Genomic DNA, 27,252 nt, shown 5'->3' on the forward strand with positions numbered 1-27,252 from the left:
TGTGTTTCTTTTTTGTAATCTCAGTGAATATGGTGCCACTGTCTACCCAGATATCCAAGTGAGAAGCTTGAGGGTCAGCAAGTGATCTCTGCCTGGATTGCTCAACAGCTTACTAGCTGATTTCCCAGACTGCAGGTTTGTCGTCCTCTAGCCCCTTCAGGGTTTCCCTGGTGGCTCAGGGAATCTGAGTCTCAGGGAATTAAAGAATCTGCCTGCAATGTGGGAGACCTGGGTTCGATCCCTGGGTTGGGAAGATCCTCTGGAGAAGGGAAAGGCTACCCACTGCGGTGTTCTGGCCTGGAGAAGTCCATGGACTGTACAGTCTGTGGGTTTGCAAAGAGTCACTGCAGTTGTTGAACCCAGGTTCATGTGCCTGACGCACAGTGAGGCCCAACAAATGGAAATGTCTGAGTTTGAAGCTGAAAAATGTTTATTGATTGGGAGGGCGCCAGTGGAGAAGGTGGAAGATGTAGACTTGTCTCAGAGCCATCTTCCTGGCTGCCCGTGGTTTTTAAAGGTAACATTTGGGGTGAGTGTTGGTGTTGCAGGGAGCATGACCTTCCAGTTGGTGGTGAGGCAACAGGGTGGTGTTTCATGAGTCTTGATCTTCAACCTTCTGGTTCCAACCAGTTGGGTCTGCGTTCTGGTGGTCAGCTTGTCGTCACCATCCTCCACCTGGGGGCGGGGTGGGGGGGAGGGGTTCTAGTTCCTGCAGAACTACTCAGAGGTTTGTGTCATTAGGTTCTGTATATCCCTGGAGGAGGAACTTGGACTCGATTGTTTCTTGACTGCTTTTTCTTTGTTTCTGTAGTCCCTCACTTCTCTAATTAGCAATTGCCTGAATCTGCCGTTTGGAACTCAGGGAATGCTTGGGAGGCTAAAGCGTTTTCTACAAACAAGCAGCAGGAGACAGAAAGGCTTTTGTACCTGGGAGGGTCCTGCTTGGTTTCAGTCCCAAGTTTTGGATAGAGAGGTTAACTTTTGGATAGAGAGGTTGATCATAAGCTCAGCAGGAGAACTTTGTTTTAGGGGATTTGGTTTCACAATCAGGGTGAAATTTCCAATTGATACCTGTTGCCCTTGTCCGAAGTCCTGCATCCTTAATTCAGTTCCCTGACCAGACCTCTGCCTGCCTCTCCAGCCTCCCACCTGTTCATATTCTCCCTGCCATCCTGCCCTGCAGCCTCCCTGGCTTGCTTTCAGTTCTCTGAGTGTATTTCTTGTGGACCTCAGCGTAGATACGCCCTCACTGAGAACCCTGTCCTTTTCTTCTCTTGGCCGCCTCATCCTTTTGGTTTTAACTTCACTGCTGTTCTCTGGGGAAGCATCCATGGCTTGCCACACAGGTCATGCTCCCTCTGTGTCCTTCTATAGCTTCTTGCAGTTTCCTCTCCCTAGACTTGTGAAGTACTGTATCGGGATTTTTTTTGGGGGGTGGGTGGGTGGGGGAGTATCATGCTCTTGCTCCCAAAGTCACAATATTGGAAATATATCTTCTTTCTCTCCGTTAATATCCCTAGTGCTTGGAAGATGGTTGGTTTTCAGCAAATGTTTGTTGAGTAAATGAGTAGGTGGGGTCTGGTGGAAAGGGGAAGAATATGTGCAGGATGTGTTTGTAAGAAAGGGGTGGGTGTGGAAGGCCTTAAAAAGCAGTGAGTAAGAGTCGGGTCCCTAAGGAGGACTAGGCAGAAGAGGCCAAGTGAGGGAAACTAACACGTGGTGGTGGAGAGCTGAGAGGTTTGGGAGGAGATCCTAAATGATACAGTACTCTTGAACAGCGCACTGTATTGTTGTCAAGTCCCTAAGTCGTGTCCGACTCTCTGCGACTCCATGGACTGTAGCCCGCCAGGCTCCTCTGTCCTTGGAATTTTCCAGCAAGAATGCTGGAGTGGGTTGTCATTTCCTTCTCCAGGGGATTGGATCCTCCCGATCAAATCGAAGTCTCCCGCATTGGCAGACAGATTCTTTACCACTGAGCCATCAGGGAAGCCCAGTAAACTGTATTACTACCCTATAAATTGTATGCTGTACTCTTTTAAATAGTGTCTTTTTCTAATTTGTGTTTGTAGCAGCTGAAATGAGAAAAGCTTGATTGTTCAGGGTGATTGCTGGAGCAACTTGTAGGAAGCGAGGAAAGTGTTCTCATGTGGCGGGTGCTGGGCAGCCGTTGTGGAGTTTCTGAAAGAGAGAACATGAAGGCACCCTGAGCTGATAAGATAGTTCTCTTAGCATTGTCTGGTATTGACTGTCGTAAACTCTACCGCAGGAAGTTACGTGCTTTATATTTAAGTTTTTGGAGATTTTTGGATTTGGATGGGGGAAATAGAAATTCTTTTGAAAAAGCTATGGAAAATTGGATCACCAATAGTTGGTGAAGTGCAGTGAAATATTGAGCATCTGAGAGGTTACTGCTTGCATAAGAGCAGGAGCTCAAGAGTGCAGGACAAGAGGCATCTGTTGTCTGTCTGTAATGGCTGCAGGCTGTCCGGTTTGAGATCTCTAGTTAAAAAGAGGGTAAATTACAGTGGAAACATATTAGTTAAGTATTTTAACATGCTTTAGCTAATTCCCTTTTAAAAGTGCTTATTATAGAAAAATACCCAAAGATAACCAGTGATGTTACTATCTTGCTCTTATTTTTTTCTAGCCCTATTTTTGTACATAGTTAAGGTCATGCAATAGGAATAGATTTTAAAATCTACCTTTGTTTGTTTAATATTATAATGTAAGTATTTTACCATGTTTTTACAGTCTGTTGGCAGCTTTTAAACGGTTGCAGATTTCTTTTCTTTGTCATTAGGAAGTGCTGTCCCTTCTCTGTTTGCCAGGTACTTAGTTTGTTTCCAGTTTTTTGTTCTTAAAACTAATGCAAGACTGAACAGTGAACATCTTTATCCTTGAAGATTTTTCCTTCGCTTTGAGCTGTTTCCCTAGTTGCCTAGTTCAGTGGTTCTCAGACTGGAATGAACGTCAGCATCACCTGGAAGGCACCTTAGACACAGATGACGGCCCTTTGCCTAGAATTTCCGATTGTGGAGAACCGAGGAGAAAACAGATTCCCAGGTGATGCTGGTTGTGGGGAGCACACTCTGAGAACAACTAGCCTGTATCGTTGACAATAAAACTATAGTATTCCAGTCAGTAGGAGTGATTATGATCTTGAGTGAAACTCAGCCCATGTACCAACCTGTATCAAGGAAGCTGAAGGGCTAAAGGATTGTGTCAGCACCTCAGCATTGAGAATCTGTGCAATTTGTGAACGTGGGAGTGCCGTTGTGTGCAGGGTTTTGTGCCAGGTGTCGTGAGGTAAGGATAGTGTGATTTTAAAACGGAGCTCACTTTTGGCTGTCTTACAGTCTGTTTGTGAGATAAGACAAATATAACTCAAAAATGCCAGGAGAGAGGTGTAAACAAAAGGCTGCAGAATTCAGAGGGAGGCAGAATCATGTTTGATTGACACATCAAAAAGGAGGAGGCCAAGAAGTGGAGGGTCCAGGAAGAGTTAGGCTATTTTTAAGCAGTTTCAAAGTTGAAATCAATAAAGCTTGAGGTTTTCAGCCAGACAGGCCCCAATTCAAATCCTTGTGCTGTGCTGTGTTAGCTTTGTGATACTCTTCTCTCCGAGTCTGTTTCTTCATGTGGAAGGTAGGGAAAATATCCCAAGGATGTTTGTGAAGATAACGTAAAATGCCTAGTATGGAGTCTTGTAGGAAACAAAACACTCAAATTGTTGGATAAATGACAAGCTTCTTGAAGGTTTTTCATTGGTGCCTCTAAGCATTATAATTAGCAAGGTCAAGTCACCAGTAACCATCCATTGGCATAAAGGAGATTTACGTCTTCCAAAACAGCTTTGCTCTGGAATAAAAATAAAAGGCAGATTTTTGTTAACAGAAAATGGTTGGTACCCAATGAGTGTGAAGTTTGCTACCCCTTTAGTCTTGACTTAGAGCCTTGAATGGACTTTGACTAAGCCTCCTTTGCCTACATAGTAGTTGCCTCTGCAGGTTTGCTTGAATACCGTGTGAGAGTGAGGCGTTTTCCCTTCTTTGGCCACTCTGGACACTGGCCCTCCCTGCTGTCTGCCTCTGCTCCCCTACTCTCATGCCGCAGCACTGGCATGGGTGCTTTTGGGTGTTGGCTGTCTCTCCCACTGCTGTAGGCAAGGACTTTGCTCGTTGAATGCTGTCTCCTAGCCCCTAGACCAGTGGTTGGCACATAGTGAATAAATGGATGAAAGAACCAGTTGAGGGTATTTAGGAGAAAAGGATGGAGAAAAGTATAGGGTAGATTCTTTTAAAAATGCTTTTGTAGGCATTTTTAACTGTACCAGCAACAGACTTGTATTTTAAGCTCCTGCTGCTCTATTTTGAGGACATTCTAAGTCCACTGGAATGATTTTGAATACCGTTGCTTCTGCAGTGATAGTTGTTGAGAGGAAAGGAAACATCAGCTCAAATATTTTTAGACAGTTTTTACAGAGACTTAAGTCACCAAAGGTGTCTTCCAGAAGTCTTCCTGACTGTGGGAGAGACAGCAGAGTTGCTGTTGATAAAAAGTGACTTCTACCTACAGTGTTTACTCTTGCTGTTTGCCAAACAGGAACTTACAAGTGCTTGTTCTGCCTTTGTGGCAGTGCAGCTTTGCTTTTCTTGGGTTCCAAGTCAGTCTGGTAAAAAAGTGTTAGATTTTTGTTCTTAGGGATTCATTTGGTCGTAGCACTGCACTTCTTGGTGTCCCATGGGATGCTGTTCTGCATCTGTTGAGGGCACGGTGATAGGGAAATTGCCACTATTTTGCTCTCTAATTTGGAATATGGTTTTTTTTTTTTCTATAAAAGATTTGCTTTTCCAGTTTGGTTTGCCCAGACCATTGGTACATTTGTTGCTCATGTTACTTTACATCAAGTGGTAAGGGATTGATGTTGCCCAGGTGGGCAGTGGGCAGGTCATGTAGGCAGCCTTGTTCTTAGAAATTCTGAACATATAGCCATAAATGCCTTGAATTTAGAAGTTAGTTCATTGCATACTATAATATTCTCTGAGGTATTAAAATTATTAGGACATGGACATGGACTTAGGTTCACATGTTCCAGGTCTCTTTCCAGAACCCATTCGCTAGACCTTGGAGTCCTGAAGGTTCACACCTCGACTTGCTTCCTGTATTAAGTCTCTTCTGTCTGCACCCCTCCCTTCTTTCTCGTGCCATTTGTTTCCTGGAAAAATTGGGTCATTTGTTTTGCAGGAATGGAACATTCTGGGTGTGGCTGGTTACTTCCTAAGGTGGTTATTTAATTTGGCAACCTCTAATCCCTTTTTGTCTTAAAAACTGTAAGTTCTATCTTAATTAGATTCAGGGGTGTGTGAGTGTGTGTGTGTGTTTGATGAGAATACTTTGATACTACTGGGACATTACATCAGGAAGAGTTTGTTGTTTTAATGGTATTACAATTGATTCTTAGGTTTCAGTGTTAATAATCTTTTTACCTTTATTTCAGAAAAGCTTGATTCTTTGCTCTCGGACTACGATATCCTCTCCTTATCCAGTATCCAGCAGCATTCTGTGAGAAAGAGGGAGCTGCAGGCCTCGACACACTTAGAAACACTACTGACTTTTTCAGCCTTGAAAAGGTAATTTGAAGTATTCATAAAATAATGTTGGGGCAGTGGGGTACTTGGTTTGGTAAAAGCAGAAAAATTGGAGTGTCTAATTAAATCTTAGTTACATTGTAAAGATTTGTGATTAGTATAATCATAGTCTGTCAGGCTTCTTGTAATAATGTATTGCTTATTCTAAAATTCATACTAATGACTATTTTTTAAAAATTAAATGTATGTTCCAAAAGTGTCGATGATGGTGGTTTATTGTTGTTTAATGATGGTATAATTTATTTTTTGGAATTCTGACAAAGAATTTTAATTAATTCAGTGGTTGTAATACTTTTGTGCTGCTTTAGAATTGTCAGCCTTATACTGAGTACTGTCTTCATTTTATACATGAAGACATTGAGCTTTAGAGATAAAGGATTTATTTAGCTCACAGCCTAGTGGTGAGCTAGGTCTACAATTCAGTGCTCTTTCCTCATTGAATTGCTCTTATGTCATAGCATACATGGATAGACTGTGTGGTCTATTTGGTCATTAATTTTAATATCTCATGTTTTGCAGATGTAAATTTGTAAGATAATTACAGGCTTCTTTCCAAAGTCTTTTTAGAGAGTTTTATTCATATCAAAAACATTAGGGGAATATAAATGGGCTGACTTTTTCTTTATATATGGGATAGGCCTTCTCCAACAAGTATTTTAAAATAATATATTTACCTAGCTTTAAAAAAATACTGCAGAGGGACGTCCCTGATAGTCCAGTGGTTAAGACTCCAGGTCTCCACTGCAGCGGGTGAGGGTTCAATCCCTGGTAGGGGAACTAAGATCTCTTAGGGCTTGGGGCCCCCTTCCTAAAAAAGCAGACAGCAAGTGTAAGAGGTTTTTACTTCTAATTCTGTTAGAATTAGAAGAAGCTTCCCAAACCCAGCAAGTTTCCTTATAAACTTCCACAAGATTTGATGAGTATTTTTTGCGTGTAGACCTATATACGTGTGGGTGATATAGATAGCGTAGATTTACCTCATTTGTAACAGCTGCAGAAATATTCCTGTTTTTAGTACCCTGCAGATGGATGTAACAAACAGTGCTCCAGGGAATATCTTTTATAAATATACTTTGTCTAGGTGTCTGTTTAGGATACATTCCTGAAAGGTGAATTGCTGTATTGGGTCAGGGGTATACATGTTATAAATGCTTATTGATGTTGAATGTTCAATAAGCAATAAATGCTTATTGAAGCTTCTCCTCCTAAAGGTTTATGTGCTTCAAGGTGAGATGCATTCTTTCTTTAGGCATTTTAAATTATACCTGACATCAAGTACTGAACGCTTTTCCAAAAATTTCAAAGTCGTGGTGGTAGATGGGAAAGATGAAAGGGAGTATCCCGTCAAATGGCAGGACTTCTTTAGCGGACATGTGGTTGGTGAGTAGGTGCTCATTTGTTTGCCCTCGTGTATGGACAGAGGAGCCTGGCGGGCTACAGTCTGTGGGGTCACAAGGAGTTGGACATGACTGAGTGACTAACACTGCTACCACTACTGGGAGGTTGGGTATCCAGATTAAACCAGAGTTGTATTTTCTTTTTTGAAGGGAGGAGAATGGGGTGGCAAAGAAGTTCTATTGTTTGTCTCTTTTATTTGAGCTTTGTAAGTCTGAAAGCAGAAGCATGCAAACAAGAGGAAATGGGTATTATCCAGCATGTCATTACTGATTGGGTATGTTGATTGTACAATAGAGTTGGCTCTTACTGCTACTGCTGCTGCTGCTAAGTTGCTTTAGTCGTGTCCGACTCTGTGCGACCCCATAGATGGCAGCCCACCAGGCTCCCCCGTCCCTGGGATTCTCCAGGCAAGAGTACTGGAGTGGGTTGCCATTTCCTTCTCCATTGCATGAAAGTGAAAAGTGAAAGTGAAGTCGCTCAGTCGTGTCCGACTTTGCGACCCCACGGACTGCAGCCTACCAGGCTCCTCCATCCATGGGATTTTCCAGGCAAGAGTACTGGACTGGGTTGCCGTTGCCTTCTCCGAGAGTTGCTCTCAAGTCATATGAATTTAACCTCCTTTTGTCTCCAGGGAAGGACTGTAGACATCCCTTATGAGATTGTAAGCAAGGAAGATGGGATCATAGATCAATTATTTTACCTTCTATCATGTATTTATTTAATATATTAAGTAAGCAATTGCAGTTTACTTCTGGAAATTTTTCTGCAATAAGAAAAAAATGGCCCTAAAATACTCAAAAAGTATAGTTCCAGACCTGTATATTCTAGATCATGCTTCCTGCCTCTTTCTTACCCCAGAGTAGGTAAAGTTATTCCAGAAGAAAATTTGTACTTTCTCTTTTGTTCTGTAACATATTCTAGATAATTCTCATAAGAGACCTGAGGGAAAGAGGCCGGTTTTAGATGACTAGAGTTGAGATTCCTCCTCGGGAGTGAGAGTACCCACCCACTTTCTGGGCCTGTGTTCCTTAGATCTCCATGGTGCCTGGGCGCATTCCACGCTGTAGAAGGGTGTGGTAGATTTTTATCAACAGTAGTGCATAGATTTTTGGACTTAAATTTTTTTTAATAATGGCTATTTTTTTTTAAGGTGAGCCTGACTCTAGGGTTCTAGCACACATAGGAGATGATGACATTACAATAAGAATCAACACAGATGGGGCGGAATATAATGTAGAGGTAAGTCTGCATGTCAATTTTTTTTCAAGGAGCGTATGTCTCTTATTTTTAGAAAGCCATTTCACAGTTGTTTTAGGGAGAAAAAGGTCTTTAATTATACTTCTTTTCTCCTTGTATTTAAGTTTTATTTTTTAAGACCAGAAAAATAGATGAAAGACTTTTAAAAAGCATACCTAAGATACTGTCACAGGACACACTCTGTATTTTTGAGTACAACAATTGAGATAAAGTCATATGTGGGATGGATAATAGAAGAGGAAACTTTCTTTCCCTCCTCTTTTCTTTATTCTTTCTCTTAATCTCCAAAAGGTAAAGCTTTTCAAAGATGAAAGGGAGATCTCTTTCATAGATGCTGTAGAAGTACATGGTCAATAAAAGGTGACAGTTCACAGTCTGAGAAGTTAAAAGACGAAGCTATAGGACACTCGGGCTCTGACCACTCTTTCATTGAAACCGTAGCAGTTGAAACAAGCCCAGAGGAGCCACGTTTGTGTGAGACACATCACTGCATGTCAGATACCGGTCCAGAAAACAGACTGTTTGCTCCTGATTTGTGGGTTGAAGTGTTTTCTGCGTCTCTAGAGAATACTCTGGAACATGAACACATCTCTGAGGTTGCCACAGAAGGGAAACAGCTGGAGAATGCCACAGGGGAATTTTATGGGCCAGGCTTAGAAGTGGCCTGCGTCACTTCTGCCCACGTTCCAGAACTCTTGTCTCTGATCTGCCTACAGAAGAGGCTGGAAAAGCTAACCTCCTGTGCTCAGAAAGATAAACAGTAGGGGGAGTGTGCAGCATTGTTTCTGCCAAAATGCACGTTTGCTTATTTCCTTAAGATCATCTTTTCTTAGTCCAAAAATGTGTGCATTTAGGACCCAAGTTGTTGATGGTGGTTAGTCACTTAGTTGTGTCTGACTCTTTTGACCCCCTGGACTGTAGCCTGCCAGGGTTCTCTGTCCATGAGATTTCTCAGGCAGGAATACTGGAGTGGGTTGCCATTTCCTTCTCCAGGGGATCTTCTGACCCAGGGCTTGAACCCATGTCTCCTACATCACAGGTGGTCTCCTGAATTGCAGGAGGATTCTTTATCGCTGAGCCACCAGGGAAGCCCTAAGATCCAAGTTAAATTTTCTCAGATTCCTCACTTTTCCAAATAATTCCCTTGGGACAGTTAGGAATTCTGTTTTCATTCATTCCTCTCTGTTTCACCAAGTACAAAAATGATCATAATTAGCATTTTCCTGTGAAATGGTCACTTAAAAGTAAACTCATCAGGTTTGCTGAAGGACTTTAGCATAAGATTAGTAATTTTTAAATTGATCAAGTGGTTTATTACTTAGAAGTCCACTATCTGCTTCCCACCCCCAACTCTGCCAGCTCTAGGAAATCACTAATCTATTCTCTGTTTATATTTGTCTTTTTGTTTCTTTAGATTTGCTTGGTCAACTCATATAAATGGAATCACATAACATGTGATCTTTTGGTGTCTGGCTGTTTTCATGTAGAATGTTTTTGACATTCCTTCATGTTATAGCATGTGTCAAGTACACCATTTCTTTTTATTGCCAAATAATATTCCATTGTTTGGATAGACCACATTTTGTTTATTGATGCGTCAGTTGGGCATTGGCATTGTGTCTGCTGTTCGGCTGTTATGACTAATCCTGCTGTGAACATTTTTGAACAGGTTTTTATGTGAGCGTATATTTTCATTGCTCTTGGGTATGTAATATACTAGGAATGGAATTGTTGGGTCATATGATAACTCCTTTTTTAACTTTTTATGAAACTTTGCACGGTTTTCCATAGTGACCGCAGTTTACATCCTCCGCATTTTAGGTTTACTGCGTTCTGTATTTCATATTCCATTCTCACGAGCAGTAGATGAGGGTTTCTCCAAGAGTTTCTCCACCTCCTTGCCAATACTTGTTATATGTCTTTTTGATTACAGCTATCCTAGTGGATATGGTGTCCTTCGGGTTTTGATTTTCATTTCCATGATGGATATGGAGATACATAGATGCACAGATACGCAGACACAGCATCTTTTTTTGTATGAGCTATCTAATTCTGATGAGACCAGTGTCCTTACAGAGGAGAACTTGGTCTTGACTAGGCAGTTTACTTAACCTGGAAATGAATGTTACTGATATCTAAAAATAGGCAAAGGGTGTTACAAGAATTTAATAGGCAGTTTTATATTTTCCATCTCACTTATATTTGTTTCCTATTTTAGCCGCTTTGGAGACTAATTAATGATACTAAAGACAAAAGAATGTTAGTTTATAAATCTGAAGATATCAAGAATGTTTCACGTTTACAGTCTCCAAAAGTGTGTGGTTATATAAAGGCGGATAATGAAGAGTTGCTTCCGAAAGGGCTGGTAGACAGCGAGCTGCCTGATGGTAAGACGAAAAACATACATTTCAAATAAAAAGCAAGCATAACAGCTGTCTTCAATAGGGGTGGTTGTTAGTTGATTAAAAAAAAAAAAACGTGATTATCAAATAATTACAGTATTAATTTTGGCTTGAAAATAGTTTTGTTCAGGAGAGATCTGGTATGTTCAGGGTGGTATGGCTATAGACAGGAAACAATATTGTTCAGAAATTTCTTAAGTTATATATATTTTTTGCCTGTAATAATTGAAAACGCTAGAAAAAAGATTGGGGAAAGGGGAAATTGAATAATCTGAGGAAAAACATTTTCATTAGCAGGTATTTATTTATTTATTTATTTTATTAGCAGGTATTTAGAAATGACAGAATAGTACGGTGAAAAAACAGTCTTCAGATACGTTTATAAGAAATCAGTTGGTAGCAAGAAGGGTATGTTTTGTTTAAAAGAAGATCAACAGCCCTTGGACAGATGAATTTAGAGATGTTTTAAAGATCGTCTACCCATTTATTACTGTTTTATTTAAGGATCAAGTTTTATTTTATTTTTAAATTTTTTCTGGCCATGCCAAGTGGCATGTGGGATCCTGATTCTCTGCCTGGGGATCAAACCTGCACCTCCTACATTGGAAGTGCGGAGTCTTAACCACTGCACTGCCAGGGAGGTAGCCTCACTAATTTTTTAATGTTGGATTATCTGGATATTTTTACTGTTACGTTAGTTAATTTGTAGACGTCTTCTAGAAGAAAATGACACCTCCATAGTCGAGCAATAGATAGGTGGTTATTTTATTCTGTGAAGTACTTTTACACTTTTCCTTGTTTTTGGATTCTACAATTTTTTTTTTAACTTTTTTATTATTCAGTTTTTTTGGCAGTGCCACAAGGCATTGGGGATCTTAGTTCCTCAGCCAGGGTTTGATCCTGCGCCCCTTGCAGTGGCAGTGCAGTGTCTTAACCACTGGAATGCCAGGGAAGTCCCTTGAATGTTACAGGTTGAAAATCTCATTCTTAATTTTCACTTTTCTGTCTCCAAATTTTTCTTGTTCAAGATATTGTTAAGGATACTGAGCTCAAATAATATTTGTTTCAAAAATATGCTAGATTTAAAAATTTGCTATAAAAAAACTTGTTTTGGTGAATTTTGATTTAATAGTGCATCCAAATTCATATTAGAGCTTGTTCATCGGGTGAAGAGACGAGCTGACCCCAATCCCTTGAAGAACACGTGTAAATTATTGGTGGTAGCAGATCATCGCTTTTACAAATACATGGGCAGAGGGGAAGAGAGTACAACTACCAACTACTTGGTGAGTATTTGACATTGGAGGATGTAATGGGCAGAAACATTCCTGTAGGTGGGCAAGTGCCATTTAAGAGAAGACTGCTGTAATTTGAAATGTCATGAAATGAGATCTGTTTCAGATGCTTTGTGATTTCCTAGAATATTTGAGGTCTGTCACTGAGGTTCTTAACGTTATTTAAACAATAATATGGTTTGATTATTGTTAGTTGTTAGATGCTATTTTCAAATTTTTGAAAACCATTTTACCTTTCAGCTAGGCTTTTCTGCACATCAGAATTTTTATGCATATTATGTTTAAGGAAAGTTCATAACGTAGACCTTCTGTCTTTATAGAACTGAAAACTCTGTGAAAATGTCACTGTTGAGATGACAGTGGTCGCGTTGCTGGGACATATAGATGTATACTCCAGAGTGGGGGAAACAAGTATCTGTATGAACTTGTGTGTGTTGTTTTTGCTTATATGTGTCTATCAGAGGGACTGGTCACTTCGTTTGTATCATGTAAAATATCTAATCGTTAGGCCGTAACCGGGTGGAATAAATGGAACTGTAGGGCATAGATTTGAAGGCAAGATTACAGAACCACTGGTGCTGGATTTTTCAGCATTTACTGTTATCATTTTGAAAGTCAAGGGAATCATATTTCATTGACATTTTTTGTCAGTCTGACCTCATTCCTCGTGATCGCTTGGCAGTGACTGAAATGACGTTGAGGGAGTTAAAGAGAATGTGGCTATTCATTCTGCAGTGCTGCAGAGCCCAGTGTAGCAAAGCCGTCTTTCTCCACGCCTTGCTGGTCCCATACTGTGCGTTTTTTGTGCCCTTCTTTCCCTTGCCCTCCATGTCAAGTAATTTTATTACGAGGGTAGTGGGAGTAGTGTGTGAAGTCACTATCGGTCTTGTTCCTAAGTAAGAAACTCTTTCTTTTTTAAAATTACTTTGTTTATTGGCTGTGCTGGTCTTGGTTGCTGTGCGGGCTTTTCTCTAGTTGCAGCGAGTTACTCTCCTGTTGGGATGCTTGGGCTTCTCATTGCTGTGGCTTCTCTTGTCAGGGAGCATAGATTCAACAGTTGGGTACTCAGGTGTAGGGCTCAGCTGCTCCACGGCATGTGGGATCTTCCTGGATCAGAGATTGAACCTGTGTCTCCTGCATTGGCAGGCAGATTCTTTTCCACCAAGCTACCAGGGAAGCCCGTGTATTCTTTCTTGAGAGGCTTCTTTTCTTAGTGTGGGTTTTGTATTAGGGCCTCTTAGTTTACTTCTTTGTTCATTACACCAGGAATATGAATATAATGGAAGGTCTTGTCTTAGAAATTGCATTTCTCTTTTTCTTTTGGCTGCTCTAGGTCTTTGTTGCTGAGTGTGGACTTTATCTAGTTGTGACTTGCAGGCTCTAGAGCATGCGGGCTTCAATAATTGTGGCAAACAGGCTTAGTTACTGTGCGGCATGTGGGATCTTCCAAGACCAGGGATTGAACCTGTGTCCCTTGCATTGGCAGGCAGGGTCCTAACCACTGGACCACATGGAATTCCCAGAAATTGCGTTTCTTGGTCTTAGAGTTACCGTAAGCAAAGAACAATTTCTTAGACCTGTAACATGCTTCGCAGTTGCCAGAACAAACCTCATTTACCCAGTTTGAACAGTAAAATCTCTTAAGGAAAAGATAGGTAATGAGTATCTTGTCCCTACTGTAGTTTGAATCATACTTGGCTATTATGCTGTCCCTCCTCCCTCAGTAATCTCTGTACTCTACCTCTCCCCCAGCCCCCATCAGAGGACGGGAGCGAGGCGACATGGTGAGACCTCATTCCTGTTTCTGCCTCGTGCTTGGGTGCTGAACTTTGCCTAGGGAGGGTTTGGGACAGTGGTGGTGGTATGTGCCACTGCTCCTTACTACTTTCTGAAGGGTGTTTTGTTTTTTTTTTTTTGAAGTATGTGGCAAGAGATAGAGTGAACAGATACTTCTTTGGGCTATTTTAGGTAAATTGACTATTAACTTTGATTTCCATAGTTGAGTGGCAGTTTTTGAAAAAACCCATTACTTAATATTTCCATTCTTTATGCAGTTGATTACCTGAAATTGGGGGTTAATTGTGCAACTGCTTTATTCTGGTAACATTTTAAGTTTGAGGCTAGAAATACTTTCTTTGATAGAACAGTCAACATTAAGAGTAACATCCTAATGTCAGTTTTTTTACTTGGTGAAACTTACTACAGTGGTATTTGAATTGATTTTTTTTTTAATCCCGGAAGAACTTAACAGTAGACTGCCAAGAATGGTAAAATATACATGTCTTTCTCTTTCTCTCTTTGTATACACACAGATAGAGTTGATTGACAGAGTTGATGACATCTATCGAAACACTTCATGGGACAATGCAGGTTTTAAAGGTTATGGAATACAGATAGAACAGGTATTTAATCAAGGGATGTTTGTTATAATGTTCAAGTAAGTTGCGTGGTATAAATATTTGTCACTTGTATTAACAGCCCAGAAACTTATCTTCTACTTTAATCATGAATTAATATTCTGATATGACGGTGATTTTTATCTGATAAGTGTTTTGATACTATTTATAGATTATGAAATATTCTGTTCTTAGGCTTCTTTTAGGCAGGAAACCTTCTTACGCTACTAAGAGCTTTCCTTTTTTCTGCATTCATGGCCTTTTTTCTTCTGTGTTGCTTTACTTTTGATTATGCTTAATGTCTTTAGTTAGAATTCTAACACATTGTTGAAGCCTTAGAAAATTCATTCAAAAATTCTGTGTGTACATTTTCAAGGCATTTATACATATAGAACCATTAGATCTCTTTTCCTAAGAATCTTCTGAGTTCCTATCTGTTAATGGTGTCCATCACTGATGTATTAATGTCATCCTAATTATATCACATAGTAAAAACTGTTTCAAATTGATAGGACTTGTTATTAGCAAGTATTCTGAAATTGGTTATTACTTTGGACAGACATTTTGACATGTAAATTAAGGAAATTATCTCTTTTTTATCAGGTTGTGTGTACTAAAGTAGCCATATTACAGGTTCTGTAGTGTAGAATATAGAGAATAAAAAGAAAAAAGCTTTTGAAATCATGTATCATACTTTTAATAAATGTTACACTTTTATAGTACTTGTATAAAACTAAGAATTATTTTTTCCCTTTTCCGTTTCCTTTTACTCTTTTGCGTTTCCTTTTTAAAGTTTTTATTTGAATAGGTAATATATACACTTGGTACAAAAGCCAGTGAAAAGTAAGTCTCCTCAGCTACCCGTTGTCAAACCAGTTCCTTTCCCCAGAGACATCCATGTCTCTAGTTTCATCCATATCTCTCCCCAGAGATATTTTGTGCATGTATAGCATGTGTTTGTCTATGTGTGGTACGTTGTACTCTTTTGCACCTTTTTCATTTCATGAATATGTTGATGATTACCCCATTATGATACAATAAAGGTGTCTTACTTGTTTAAAGTAGCTGCAGCATATTTGAATTCTAGCAGACCAATAAATAAAGCTGCTTTTTGCTTTAGGAATTTGGAACCTGTTTGGAAAAAACTTGATGTGGTAGGAGATTAAGATACCAGCTTATTTAATGATGATAGGTGGGTTGGAGAATGTGGTTTAGATGTGCAGTCACAGTGGTCTCCCACCTAGTTCATCCCAGAATGGACCTTGATCACCCAGCACGAGAGCTTCAGAGCCCACCCCAGTGAATTTACCACTCGGAGGGGTAGCAGACTGCAGTATCCCCTCTGTAGGCAGGCAGATCTGGAAGAGATGCCAGAAACAGTGAGCTGAGCATGACTTTGTTCCTTTCTGCATTAGCCTTTGGAGAGAAACCAACATTCCTTTTTTTTTTTTTTTTAAAGTAGGATTAATATGAATTTGTGCTATATGTATAAGGAAAAACTCCCTTAAAAAAAAAAAAAAACTTACATGTCTGTGGTGTGCAGAGCTGCACATCTCATTCTCATCTCTGAATCACTGGAATAAATGATTTTAGGCTCACGGAGCCTAGGTTTTTATTTTTTCCAACTAAATAAAGAAATAAAAAGGAGTACACTTATAAATTTATAAATCATTCTTTGACATATTTTTCATACCATTTTGCTTCTAAGTTTGTTTTTAATCATTGGACATTAGAACTGAAGAATTTTATGGAGTTTTGACTCTAAAACTTTTTTTTTAAGAATGGTCAATGGTCTTTTTTAGTTGAAACAATGCAGTATTATTTTAGTCTTGTGAACTTTTCTGAAGTGTTCTAAGTATTTTATCTCTTTAAGTATAGATTCGCATTCTCAAGTCTCCACAAGCAGTGAAACCTGGTGAAAGGCACTTCAATATGGCAAAAAGTTACCCAAATGAAGAAAAAGATGCCTGGGATGTGAAGATGTTGCTAGAGGTAGGTCATGGAACCCCGAGTGTGATACTGTTTAACACCATTCTGTGATTTCTAAAAATATGGGTCATGTCTGTGTTAATGAGGGGATGTCTTAGAGGTGGTGAGCACCAGGGTCAGCACACCCCAGCTGATCCAGCGGTGACCTCTTCCCCTGTCACTGGGCAGACAGCAAGGTGGACAGAACTGAAAGTGAAAATTGCTAGAAAGCAATGCTTCTTAATGGTAAAATCGCTGCAAATCTAGTGAAGTAATGGGGCTTTAGGAAATGATACCCTCCTTACTCTGAATAAATTTCTTAGACATAATTCTGTTAGTTCAGGTCTCTTTGAAGCTTATTAGTAGATCTCTGAGGTCAGTAATTACCAAATGGTATGAAAATGTGTTAGATGGTAGAGGTGTAATGTGGAGATCTGAAAGTGCTCCAGGAAATGTTAAATTTGTGTGTTTTTATTCTGGTAACTAAGGATGACGTAAATACTGTATGCCATATGGATTCTTGTCCTGATAAGATTTATCATTTCTGTTCCTGGGTTTCTATCTATGGGCTTCCCTAGTAGCTCAGATGGTAAAGCATCCGCCTGCAATGCAGGAGACACAAGTTCGATCCCTGGGTTGGGAAGATTTCCCTGGAGAAGGAAATGGCAACCCATTCCAGTATTCTTGCCTGGAGAATTTCATGGACTGAGGAGCCCGGCGGGCTACAGTCCCTGGGGTTGCAGAGTCAGACACGACTGAACGACTAATACACACTCTGTCTATACCTTTGCTTTGTTGTAAAATGGCCTTCTGTGAAGTGATAGCATTTACTTTCTACTGTGTGGTTAATGTGTTAGTTTCCCATGGCTGCTCTAACAGATTACCACAAATTTAGCGGCTTAAAACAGCACTTTGTTTATCTGATGGTTTCTAGGCTGAGTCCACAGTGTGGCTCATTTGGATTCTCTGGTTAGAGTCTCGCAAGACTGAAGTGAAGTCAGGTTTTCAAAGCTTGAGGGGAATTAAGGCGATTATTAGTTTGAGAGCCATAGAGTGCTATATCTGTGTAATACTACTTAGCCATGAAAAAGAATGAAATTTTGCTATCTGCAACAACAGGGATGGACATATAGGGTCTTATGATAAGTAAATAAGTTAGAGAAGGATACTGTGTGATAGCATTTATATATGCAATCCATAAATACAGCAAACTAGTGAATGTGGCGACAAAGAAATACAGATACAGAGAACAAATCAGTGGTTACCAGTGGGGAGAGGGAAAGGGCAATATAGGGGGAGGGGATGAAGAGGTGCAAACTGTTACGTATAAAATAAGCTACAAGGATACAACATGGGAATATAGCCAGTATTTTATAACAACTATAAATGGAGTATAACCTTTAAAATGTAAATTACTATATTTTGTACATCTGTAATTTATGTCTATCAACTATACGTCAGTTTTTTTAAAAATGTGAAAAAATGCAGTTGTACAGTATGGTAGTATTCTGGAATATTTAGTTGAAACATCTCTTAGTCTGATGTAACTGATTAATTAAGAGCACTTTGTTTTTTTAAAAGCAATTTAGTTTTGATATTGCTGAAGAAGCATCTAAAGTCTGCCTAGCACATCTTTTCACGTACCAAGATTTTGATATGGGAACCCTTGGCTTAGCTTATGTTGGTTCTCCCAGAGCGAACAGTCATGGAGGTGTTTGTCCAAAGGGTAAGTTTTCCATTTGTTGTATGAAATATGTGGGAATAGCAAGGTGATTGGATTATAATATAATTGTGTCATTATAATTATTGAACAAGCCACTTGTTTCTTTTTTCCTGTAGCTTATTACAGTCCAATTGGAAAGAAAAATATCTATTTGAATAGTGGTTTGACCAGCACAAAAAATTATGGTAAAACCATCCTTACAAAGGTATGTTCTTCAATTTTTAAAAGAGTAGATTTTGAGTTTATTATAGTGGGACCTCAGCAGTTACATATTTATGTAGATGTTTTTTAAAAGTAATGCATACTGTTCTTTGTCTCTGCCTAAACAGATGTATGTTTTTAGTGATAAATATGAAAAGTATAAAGAAGAAAATATTGTCAGCTGTCAAACTTCTTTAGAGACCAGTTGGTATCACTGTCTTTCCTAAAGACATTCTTTCTGGAGCCCTTCATCTGTAGCTCCCGATAAAGGACTGCTATCCAGAACATATAAGGGGTATACTGAAAACTCAAAAATAAAAAAATGAACAACCCAATTTTAAAATAGGCCAAAGGTCTTAATAAATACCTCAGCAGCTTTCTGTGCTGGTATCGCTTTCGCAAACATGGTGAATGTTCCAAAAACCTGCCGGACTTTCTGTAAGAAGTGTGGGAAGCATCAGCCCCACGAAGTGACACAGTACAGGAAGGGCAAGGGTTCTCTGTATGCCCAGGGAAAGCGGCGCTATGACAGGAAACAGAGTGGCTATGGTGGGCAGACTAAGCCGATTTTCCGGAAAAAGGCTAAAACTACAAAGAAGATTGTACTGGGGCTTGAATGTGTTGAGCCCAACTGTAGATCAAAGAGAATGCTGGCTATTAAGAGATGCAAGCATTTTGAGCTGGGAGGTGATAAGAAGAGAAAGGGCCAAGTGATCCAGTTTTGAGCTTCGTATTTTATTATGAAGACAATAAAAATACCATCAATAAAATCCTCTTATTTATGCTTTAAAAAATAAATAAATAAATACCTCAGTGAAGAAGATATACAGATGGCAAATAAACATAATGAAACGATGCAAATAAACGATGAAACGAGGCAGTTGCAAATCAAAACAAAGAGAGCCCCTTATAAAACTAATAGTATTGCTAATATCCAAAGTAGTGATAATACCAAACGCTAGTGAGGATGTGGAACAACATAAATTCTCATACATTGCTGGTGGAAATGCAAAATGGTATTAATACAATCACTTAGGAAGACAGTGTGGCAGTGTCTCAGAAAAATAAACATACTCTGGTGTTACACTGGACTCAGCACCCTTAGTGTTTAGTCAAAGGAGTCCTCACAGAAACTTGCCCGTGGATGTCTATAACAGCTTTATTAGTGATTGCCAAGACTTGGAAGCAACCAAGATGTCTTTCTGTAGGTGAATGGATAAACAAACGGGTACATCCGGATAATGGAATACTATTAAGCACTTTAAAAAAGAGCTATCAAGTTATAAACACATGGAAGAACCATAAATGTATATTATTATTATTTTTTAGAGGCCAGGGATGCTGCTAAACCGCCTGTAATACACAAGACAGCACCACCACCCCCCAACAAGCACGCAAAATAATTGTCTGGCCCAAAGAATTAATATATTAAGTAGAAGAAGCCAATCTGTTTGATTCCATCTGTATGACATTCTGTAAAAGGCAAAGCCACGGGGGCAATAAAATGATGAGTGGTTGCCAAGAGTGGAGGGAGGGATGAGTAGGTGGAATACAGAGAATTTTCTTTCGGGTGTTGAAACTATTCTGTATACTTTAATGATGGATATAAAACATGTGGTGACTTCTCTGACAGTCCAGTGGTTAAGATTCTGCCTTCCAATGCAGGGGGTACACATTCGATCCCTTGTCAGAAAGCTAAGATCCCACATGCCCCATGGCCAAAAAATCAAAACATAAAACAAGTAATATTGTAAAAAATTCGATAAAGACTTTAAAAATAGTTCACATCAAAAATAATTGTTTTAAAAAAGAAAAGACGTTATGTGTTTGCCAAAACCCATAGAGAGTACAACACAAAGAGCAAACCTAATATAAATTACGGACTTTGGTGAATTAAAAAAAAAAAGTGAAATGGGATGAAAGAAGAAAATACAATAAGCAGTTTTTGGAAAGTTTAATTTCCGAAATTGTTTTTATGGTGCTCCTTTACCTTTTTGGCATTACAGTGTCATCAGTGGTTTGATTTCAGGACATGTCTTCCAGAGTTTTTCTATTTAAGACACATGGAACCAAAAAATAAATTATTTACATGTTTTTTAAAGTGTTAGTCTGTTTTTTTTTTGAAGTGGATTAGAGAATCCACTAATGAATTTTTCCAAAGCATAGTATGGAATTACTTGCCCATATTGCACCTTTGGGATTTGAATACTTTTTTTGTTAAAAATGCAAAGTTTTCTTTACTACCATTAACACTTGGAAATCTTCAACACATTGGTTTCAGAATTGGGACTCTTTGTTTTTTAAAAAAATATACAGTGTCTTGTAAAATATGTATAGATTTTTTTCATGTCCATGGAGTGATCCCCCCCTCCCCCATCTCGGGGGGAAAAAAAATCAGTAAATTGTTATCTCATGCAGTTAAATATGGGAAAATTTTTAGCTTTACTGGCTAAATTTACCATTCTATTCAGATAGAAATCCTCTGGTGATCTGATAGGTTCAGTACAATCCTTCAGCTGGATTCTGAACAAAATCCTCTAGGTCATTAAGATTGTCATTGGACAGGCATTCAGTCACTGGGATAACGAACATTGTTTTGCTATTCTTTAGTGTCAAGTTTTAACCTTCCCACCACACTTAGATCTAACCGGAATGTGACTGAGATGAGGGGTGGGGGGGCGGGGGGCTTGAGTGATTGGTTGTTAACTCTTTGGTTTATCAGTGCCAGGCAGTTTTGGAATGGCCAGTGTTTGGTTCCTCATTGAGTGTTCCAGTCTATCTTTTAATTTATATTTTCTCACATTGATTTAAATTCATCCATGTAATACAACTTAACAGTATTCAATACAGTCTTAAATATTCCATTTAATTTCTGTAACTGATAGAAGGAGTCATAGTCCAGCTGTTGCCCTGTTGTTGATCTGAATCTGACTGATCAGGTCCCATTTAAGAGAGCGGAGCCCAGCTGGCCACAGCAGGTGATGGTTAAGTGTTAGGAAGTAATGTTTTCGCTGCGTGATCCTTCAGGAAGCTGACCTCGTTACAACTCACGAATTGGGGCACAACTTCGGAGCAGAGCACGACCCAGATGGTCTGGCAGAATGTGCCCCAAATGAGGACCAGGGAGGGAAGTACGTCATGTACCCCATAGCTGTGAGTGGCGACCACGAGAACAATAAGGTACGTGCCTTCTGGTGCTTTTGTTTTAAATGTGATCAGGGAGGAAGAGATGATGCTGAATGATAATGAGAGCCCAGAAAAGCTTCCCACTCATGCTGCAACCCATGGGGTCACAAAGAGTCGGACATGACTGAGTGACTGGACAGCAGCAGGTAGGGATGGAATTGCACATCAGCAAGTGCCGCGAAACATGGTCCCTCTAAGTCTGCTCATGTGGACTGTGTGTTGTCAAAGGTAATCATGTGTTGCTTTGAGCTGTATGGAAAGTTAATTGTTTAATGCCTTGCACTGGAATCCTAGTTTGCAGGATCTGATGGGCTTAGACTTTCACTTAAAATATTCTTTCATTTAAAATATTCTTTCATTTAAAATATTCTTTCATTTATAAGCGTATCATTCATATTAGCTCTACATTGCTTCATAATTTGCATGTTTTAATAAACTTTTGCAACAAACTATGTAATTTGCCAGATGTAAGTGTCCTGTGGGTAAGGCGCTTGCCTTTCTGGTTTACAGCTCTGTCTCTAGTGCTCATTCAGGGTACCTGGTATGCAGTAGATAATATTTACTTTGTCAAGTAAGTAGAAAGATCATATTCTGTTGAAGGTGTCTGGAATACTCGATACTCATTGACTTGGGACATGGGAAACAGCTTCAGAGACTTTCTGAGAGAGGCTGTGACTCACTCGTAGAGTCTAAACTGAAAGTCTTCATAGACGTCTGTCTGGTCCTTTTTCCTTTTTGCAAGAGAATGGGAAGTGGGGCTGAAAATTCCAAGCTTCTAACTGTGGCTTGGTCTTTCTGATGACCAGTGCCCACTCAGGAGCCCACTCAGAGTCTGCGCATTACAACAAAAGACACTCCTATTACCTAGGAAATTGGGGAGGTTTCAGGAGCTCTGGGCCAGTAGCTGTGGCCAGAGACAAGTGTATGTTCTATACGGTCTCATGACGGTCTCGTGCTCTGCTCCTCAGGGGTCTATGGCGCTTGTCTGGGTGGCAGATGCAGCCATTGTAGTCATTTGCAGACTGTGGAGGCTCTACCTCTAAAAGTACTCGGGCTGAGTTTTACCCAAATCTTGTTCTGCTTTTCTTGATATTTTCAAATTGTTTGGGAGCTGGACTCTGTTTTAGAGCATCAGGAAAAATGCCCAAATGTAGGTCATTTCTATGGTTTTGCATATCAAGTGGACAAGCCAGGGGTCAGCTGTAGCAACTCAAACTTAAGATCTTGGAAACCCATGAAGACGTTTAGGTAATAATTTGGAATTTAATCTTTTAATAGACTATATATACACACACATATATATGTAGTATCATACTTCTTACTAAACTCAGCTGTTAAAACACTTTAAACATGGATGACTGATGTAAATTCAGGGAATCAGAGCAGGTGTGTTCTGCAGGCCTGGATCACTGTATCTAGGAAGACAGGGTAAAGGGGTCTGCCCGGTTCTCAGTGTCCCTGCAGTGGGGCCACTCTCGGCCACTAAGTCACTGAGCTTAGACTGGTGACTCTCTGCTCATGCCCAACTGGTGGAGGTGTTTGGTCTCAGCATTTGTGTAGCTTACTTTCCTGTGAAGAATTTTAGGCTCTTCACCAAATTCACATGATGTTTCTAGCCTCCTACAGAGGAAGGTACCATGCAAATGGCATTTAAAGGCAACAGTGAACCTAAAAAGCCTTCAAGCTGGTCCTGGTTGTGGCTTTTGCGTTAAAGTTTGTCCCTGGAGAATAAGCACAAACACTACCTGAATTTTTATGTTATCTTGGGTCCTATGTGGCCTTTTTTCTCTTAAGATGTTTTCAAACTGCAGTAAACAGTCCATCTATAAAACCATTGAAAGCAAGTCCCAGGAGTGTTTCCAAGAACGCAGCAACAAAGTATGTGGGAACTCCAGGGTGGACGAGGGCGAGGAGTGCGACCCCGGCATCATGTACCTCAACAACGACACTTGCTGCAACAGCGACTGCACGCTGAGGCCGGGTGTGCAGTGCAGGTGAGGGGTGCGGCATGGCAGGTGTTCGGGTGCCTAATGAGGGATCTCCAAAACGGTGGGCTGAAAACGCAAGGCCTTTAGAATCATTAGAGGGCCTGTGAAAGTGTGTGTCTACTCCTGTACAGCCAAAAAAAAAATGTTTTTTGGAAAGCAGTTTGACATTCCATGACAAATCCTTGGTCTTGCATCCTCTCTGCTGTAGCAATGCTGTAGTACAGAGAATCCTAAGGAAGCAGAGATTATGAAGATGACTTAGCAAGGAGGTTTATGGCCACATTTCTTCATAACAACAGTCCTGGGACATAAACTCATTACTGTGTATCCGTGCTGTAGAATAGCCTTAAAGAATGCTACAGAAACCAAATGTGGAGGAAGGTTTAGTTACAAACCTCTAACTTGTTACAGGTTACAAGTTAGAAGTCTTATATTTCCATTTTTAATGTCCTGTGCCTGGCTTAGAAGTAGAGGGGGTAACTTTATGGCAGATTTAACTGTATACAGTGCATATTAACACTGTAAATACTGACCAGGCTGCCTAGTTTCTTGACTACTGATTGCCTTGTGGGGTTGGTTTTTGTTTTTTTGCTTTAATTTTTGGCTGGGTCATGCGGCATTGAGGGATCTCAGTTCCCTAACCAAGGATGGAAAACTGACGCACCCTGCATTGGGAGGTCACTGGACCACCAGGGAAGTCCCTTTAAAAAAGAAGTCCCTTAAGAAAAAAATGTATTAAGTGAATGAAAACCAAGGACACCAAGGTGTTTTAAAGATGAGTGAGTATGGACCACTCTGCTGCCCGTGTCTGCATCAGGAAGGGCAGAGGGACCGTGTCTGGTGGTGCCAGCACCTGAGAGTCTGTGCAGGAGTAGGTGGCCTCAGGAGACTCTGCCCTGCCCTCTCGGGGCCTGTGGCATGCATGACCATAGTCTGAGCTGTGAAGCTGGCCGTTGACTTGGACTGTGTGCTCTTCCTCTGCAGTGATAGGAACAGTCCTTGCTGTAAAAACTGTCAGTTCGAGACGGCCCAGAAGAAGTGCCAAGAGGCCATTAATGCTACTTGCAAAGGCGTGTCTTATTGTACAGGTATGTCCTCTTGGTGGTTCTCTTAGAATAATTTGTTCAGATGGGTATGCCTGCGTTTGAAAGCAGAGTTGGGTTTCATTCAGATGACTTGAACCTTTTACCTCACGGACAGAGTTGAGTTGATTGCAGCACGCTTCGCATTGGTCACTGCAAGACCTGCGAGCATTCACTTCCATTCTCCTTTCTCTCATAGGCATCAGCTTTAGTGTCTTTGATATTTGCCTGGATAGGTGTATGTCCTTGAGGTAGTGTTATTTTTTGTTGCTGTTGTTGTTGAGTTGCTAAGTTGTTTGTCCAGCTCTTTGTGACCCCATGGACTATAGCCCACCAGGCTCCTCTGACCATGGAATTTCCCAGGCAGGGATGCTGGAGTGGGTTGCCATTTCCTCCTCCGGGCATCTTCCTGACCCAGGGACTGAGGCTGCATCTCTGTGTCTCCTGCATTGGCAGGCAGAGTCTTTACCACTGAGCCACCTGGGAAGCCCGTTATTTTCTGTACATTTAAAAGCTATATATTTATTTGTTTGGCTGCACTGGTCTTAGTTGCAGCATGTGGGCTCTAGTTTCCTGACCAGGGATCGGATTCGTGGCCCCCTGCAGTGGAGCACAGAGTCTTAGCCACTGGACTACCAGGGAACTCCCTACATGTGTGTTTTTGATGTGCTAAAATGATACTGTACATTAGATCTTTTTTGAAAACTCAATGCCACGTTCTTACGATTGTGTTTTCTGTTGCTTTGTATTTCTGTGTTGTGTCTAGTTCATTGTTTTGGGCCCTTGCTGGGTTTCCAGTGATTTACTGTGATATACTGTTTGCTTATCTGTTCACCAAGCAATAGCCGCTAGGATTTCTCTCCTAATACTGCCTGTAGGACCACACTGGGCATCCTCACACGTCTCCTTTGGGAGCCGTGAGGGCTTCCTGGGTGCATAGGGAAGCATGGAATTGCCCAGTCGTGGAGGGTGGCGCTCCACTGGTCTCTGGAACAGCAGTGTGGGTTGGTCAGCGCCACCGTGCGGTGTCCACGCTCCTGCATTCTGATGTCCTTGTCAACACACCGTATTATGCAGCTCTTTTTTGCCAGTCTGAGTGTAAAGTGATTTCTTCTCCTTACTTACATTTTTCATGAACATCTGTATATTTGCTAGCTATTTAGATTTCTTCTGCACATAATTAGTTCATTTATTTGGTCCATTTATAAAAATTGGGTTTAATTTTTGCTATTATTGAATTGGAGGAGTTCTTTCATGATAATCTATCTGGTTTAAATACTGCATATGCCTTTCTCCTATCTGTTGTCCTTTTGGAACAGAAATCTTTCACTTAAATTTGTCATTTTGTTTCTGTATGTGCGTGTGTATTTTTTGAGTTGTGTTCAGACGGGTATGCCTGCATTTGAAAGCAGAGTTGGGTTTCATTCAGATGACTCGAACCTTTTACCTCATGGACAGAGTTGAGCTGATCACAGCACGCGATCGTTACAAAGATATTTTCCACAGTTGGTTCTGTTAGCTTCATAATTTTATCTTTCACCTTCAGGACTTTAATCTGTCTGGAGCTAGTTTTAAGATGATCTGTATTGATTGTCAATAGTCCCTGTAGTTCAGTTATTCCTTTCAAAACTCTCCAAGCTGTGTTATCAGGTACATGTTCTCCACATCTTCTTGGTCTTGCTATTCCTTCATCACTATGTAATGTTCCTTTCTGATTTAATTTTTTTTAATTTTTGAAATTTGTATTGGAGCACAGTTGACTTACAGTTGTGTTAGTTCTAGGCACACAGCAGAGTGAAACAGTTACGCACATACTATTTCAAATTGTTTAACGTTCAGTTTGCTACCTGTGTGGTCGTGGTGTCTTTCTTATTTGGTGTATCTATCCCGTCTTATATTTTTAAATTTATGTATCCTCTGGTTGCTTGGCTTATTTTTTGTAACAGGTTTATTGAGAGATAACAAGCATGTCATACTGCCTGTCCACTTGAAGTGTGCATTCAGCGGTTTCTAGTGGATTCATGTTTGGGCATCCACCTACCAGTCAGTTCTCATTGCCTCAGAAAGAAACCCAGACCCTTTAGCTATCATTTCGAATCTCCTCATTCTCCCAGCTCCAGACAACCACTGCTCTACTTTCTATGTCGATGGATTTGCCTAATCTGGATGTTTCATGTAAATGGAATCATAAACATGTGTGCTGCTTTCAGAGTGTTTTCAAGACTTATCCATGTTGTAGCATGAGTCAGTCCTTCATTTATTTTTATTGCTGAATAATATTCCATTGTATGGATATATCACATTTTCTTATTTATTCATCAATTAATGGATTTTGGATTGTTGCTGCTTTTTGGCTGCTGTGAGTAATGCTGCTATGCAGATTTGTGTACAAGTTTTTGTGTAGACTTAGGTTTTTACTTCTCGTGTGTCTGTGTCTATCCAGTTGTAGAATTGCTGAGTCCTGTGGTACATCTGTTTAATCCTTTGAAGAACTACCAGGCTGTTTTCCAAAGTGACTGCACCGTTTTACATTTCCACCAGCATGTGTGAAGGTTCCAATTTCTACAAATCCTCACCAGTGCTTGTTGTTGTTTGTCTTATTTTTTTGGCCGCTCTACACAGCATGCAAGATCTTAGTTCCCCGACCAGGGATCAAACCCGTGTCCCCTGCAGTGGAAGCACAGTCTTGACCATTGGACTGCCAGGGA

At 40.3% G+C, this 27,252-nt stretch overlaps 2 protein-coding genes across 2 annotated transcripts in view; both read left to right on the forward strand.

Moving 5' to 3' along the window:
• The window catches only part of ADAM17 (ADAM metallopeptidase domain 17), a 42,827-nt gene that overhangs the window by 6,952 nt on the left and 8,623 nt on the right, over positions 1 to 27,252 (forward strand). The window contains exons 2-13 of the mRNA XM_005687094.3: positions 5,498 to 5,630; positions 6,898 to 7,028; positions 8,197 to 8,285; positions 10,522 to 10,690; positions 11,858 to 11,991; positions 14,313 to 14,402; positions 16,275 to 16,388; positions 17,946 to 18,090; positions 18,204 to 18,292; positions 21,316 to 21,468; positions 23,269 to 23,468; positions 24,447 to 24,550. Coding sequence (XP_005687151.2) covers positions 5,498 to 5,630; positions 6,898 to 7,028; positions 8,197 to 8,285; positions 10,522 to 10,690; positions 11,858 to 11,991; positions 14,313 to 14,402; positions 16,275 to 16,388; positions 17,946 to 18,090; positions 18,204 to 18,292; positions 21,316 to 21,468; positions 23,269 to 23,468; positions 24,447 to 24,550 — 1,551 coding nt within the window. The remainder of the gene's footprint in view (positions 1 to 5,497; positions 5,631 to 6,897; positions 7,029 to 8,196; positions 8,286 to 10,521; positions 10,691 to 11,857; positions 11,992 to 14,312; positions 14,403 to 16,274; positions 16,389 to 17,945; positions 18,091 to 18,203; positions 18,293 to 21,315; positions 21,469 to 23,268; positions 23,469 to 24,446; positions 24,551 to 27,252) is intronic.
• Positions 18,648 to 19,075, forward strand: LOC102187409 (60S ribosomal protein L36a-like). Its single transcript, XM_005687020.3, has one exon. The coding sequence runs from the start codon at positions 18,693 to 18,695 to the stop codon at positions 19,011 to 19,013; it is 321 nt and encodes a 106-aa protein (XP_005687077.2). The 5' UTR covers positions 18,648 to 18,692; the 3' UTR covers positions 19,014 to 19,075.

The sequence above is a fragment of the Capra hircus genome, chromosome 11, assembly GCF_001704415.2.
Source record: "Capra hircus breed San Clemente chromosome 11, ASM170441v1, whole genome shotgun sequence".
Lineage (NCBI taxonomy): Eukaryota > Metazoa > Chordata > Mammalia > Artiodactyla > Bovidae > Capra > Capra hircus.

What these genes read in the sequence shown, in the direction of transcription:
- LOC102187409 (XM_005687020.3), top strand. Translation starts at nt 18,693, where the DNA reads ATGGTGAATGTTCCAAAAACCTGCCGGACTTTCTGTAAGAAGTGTGGG.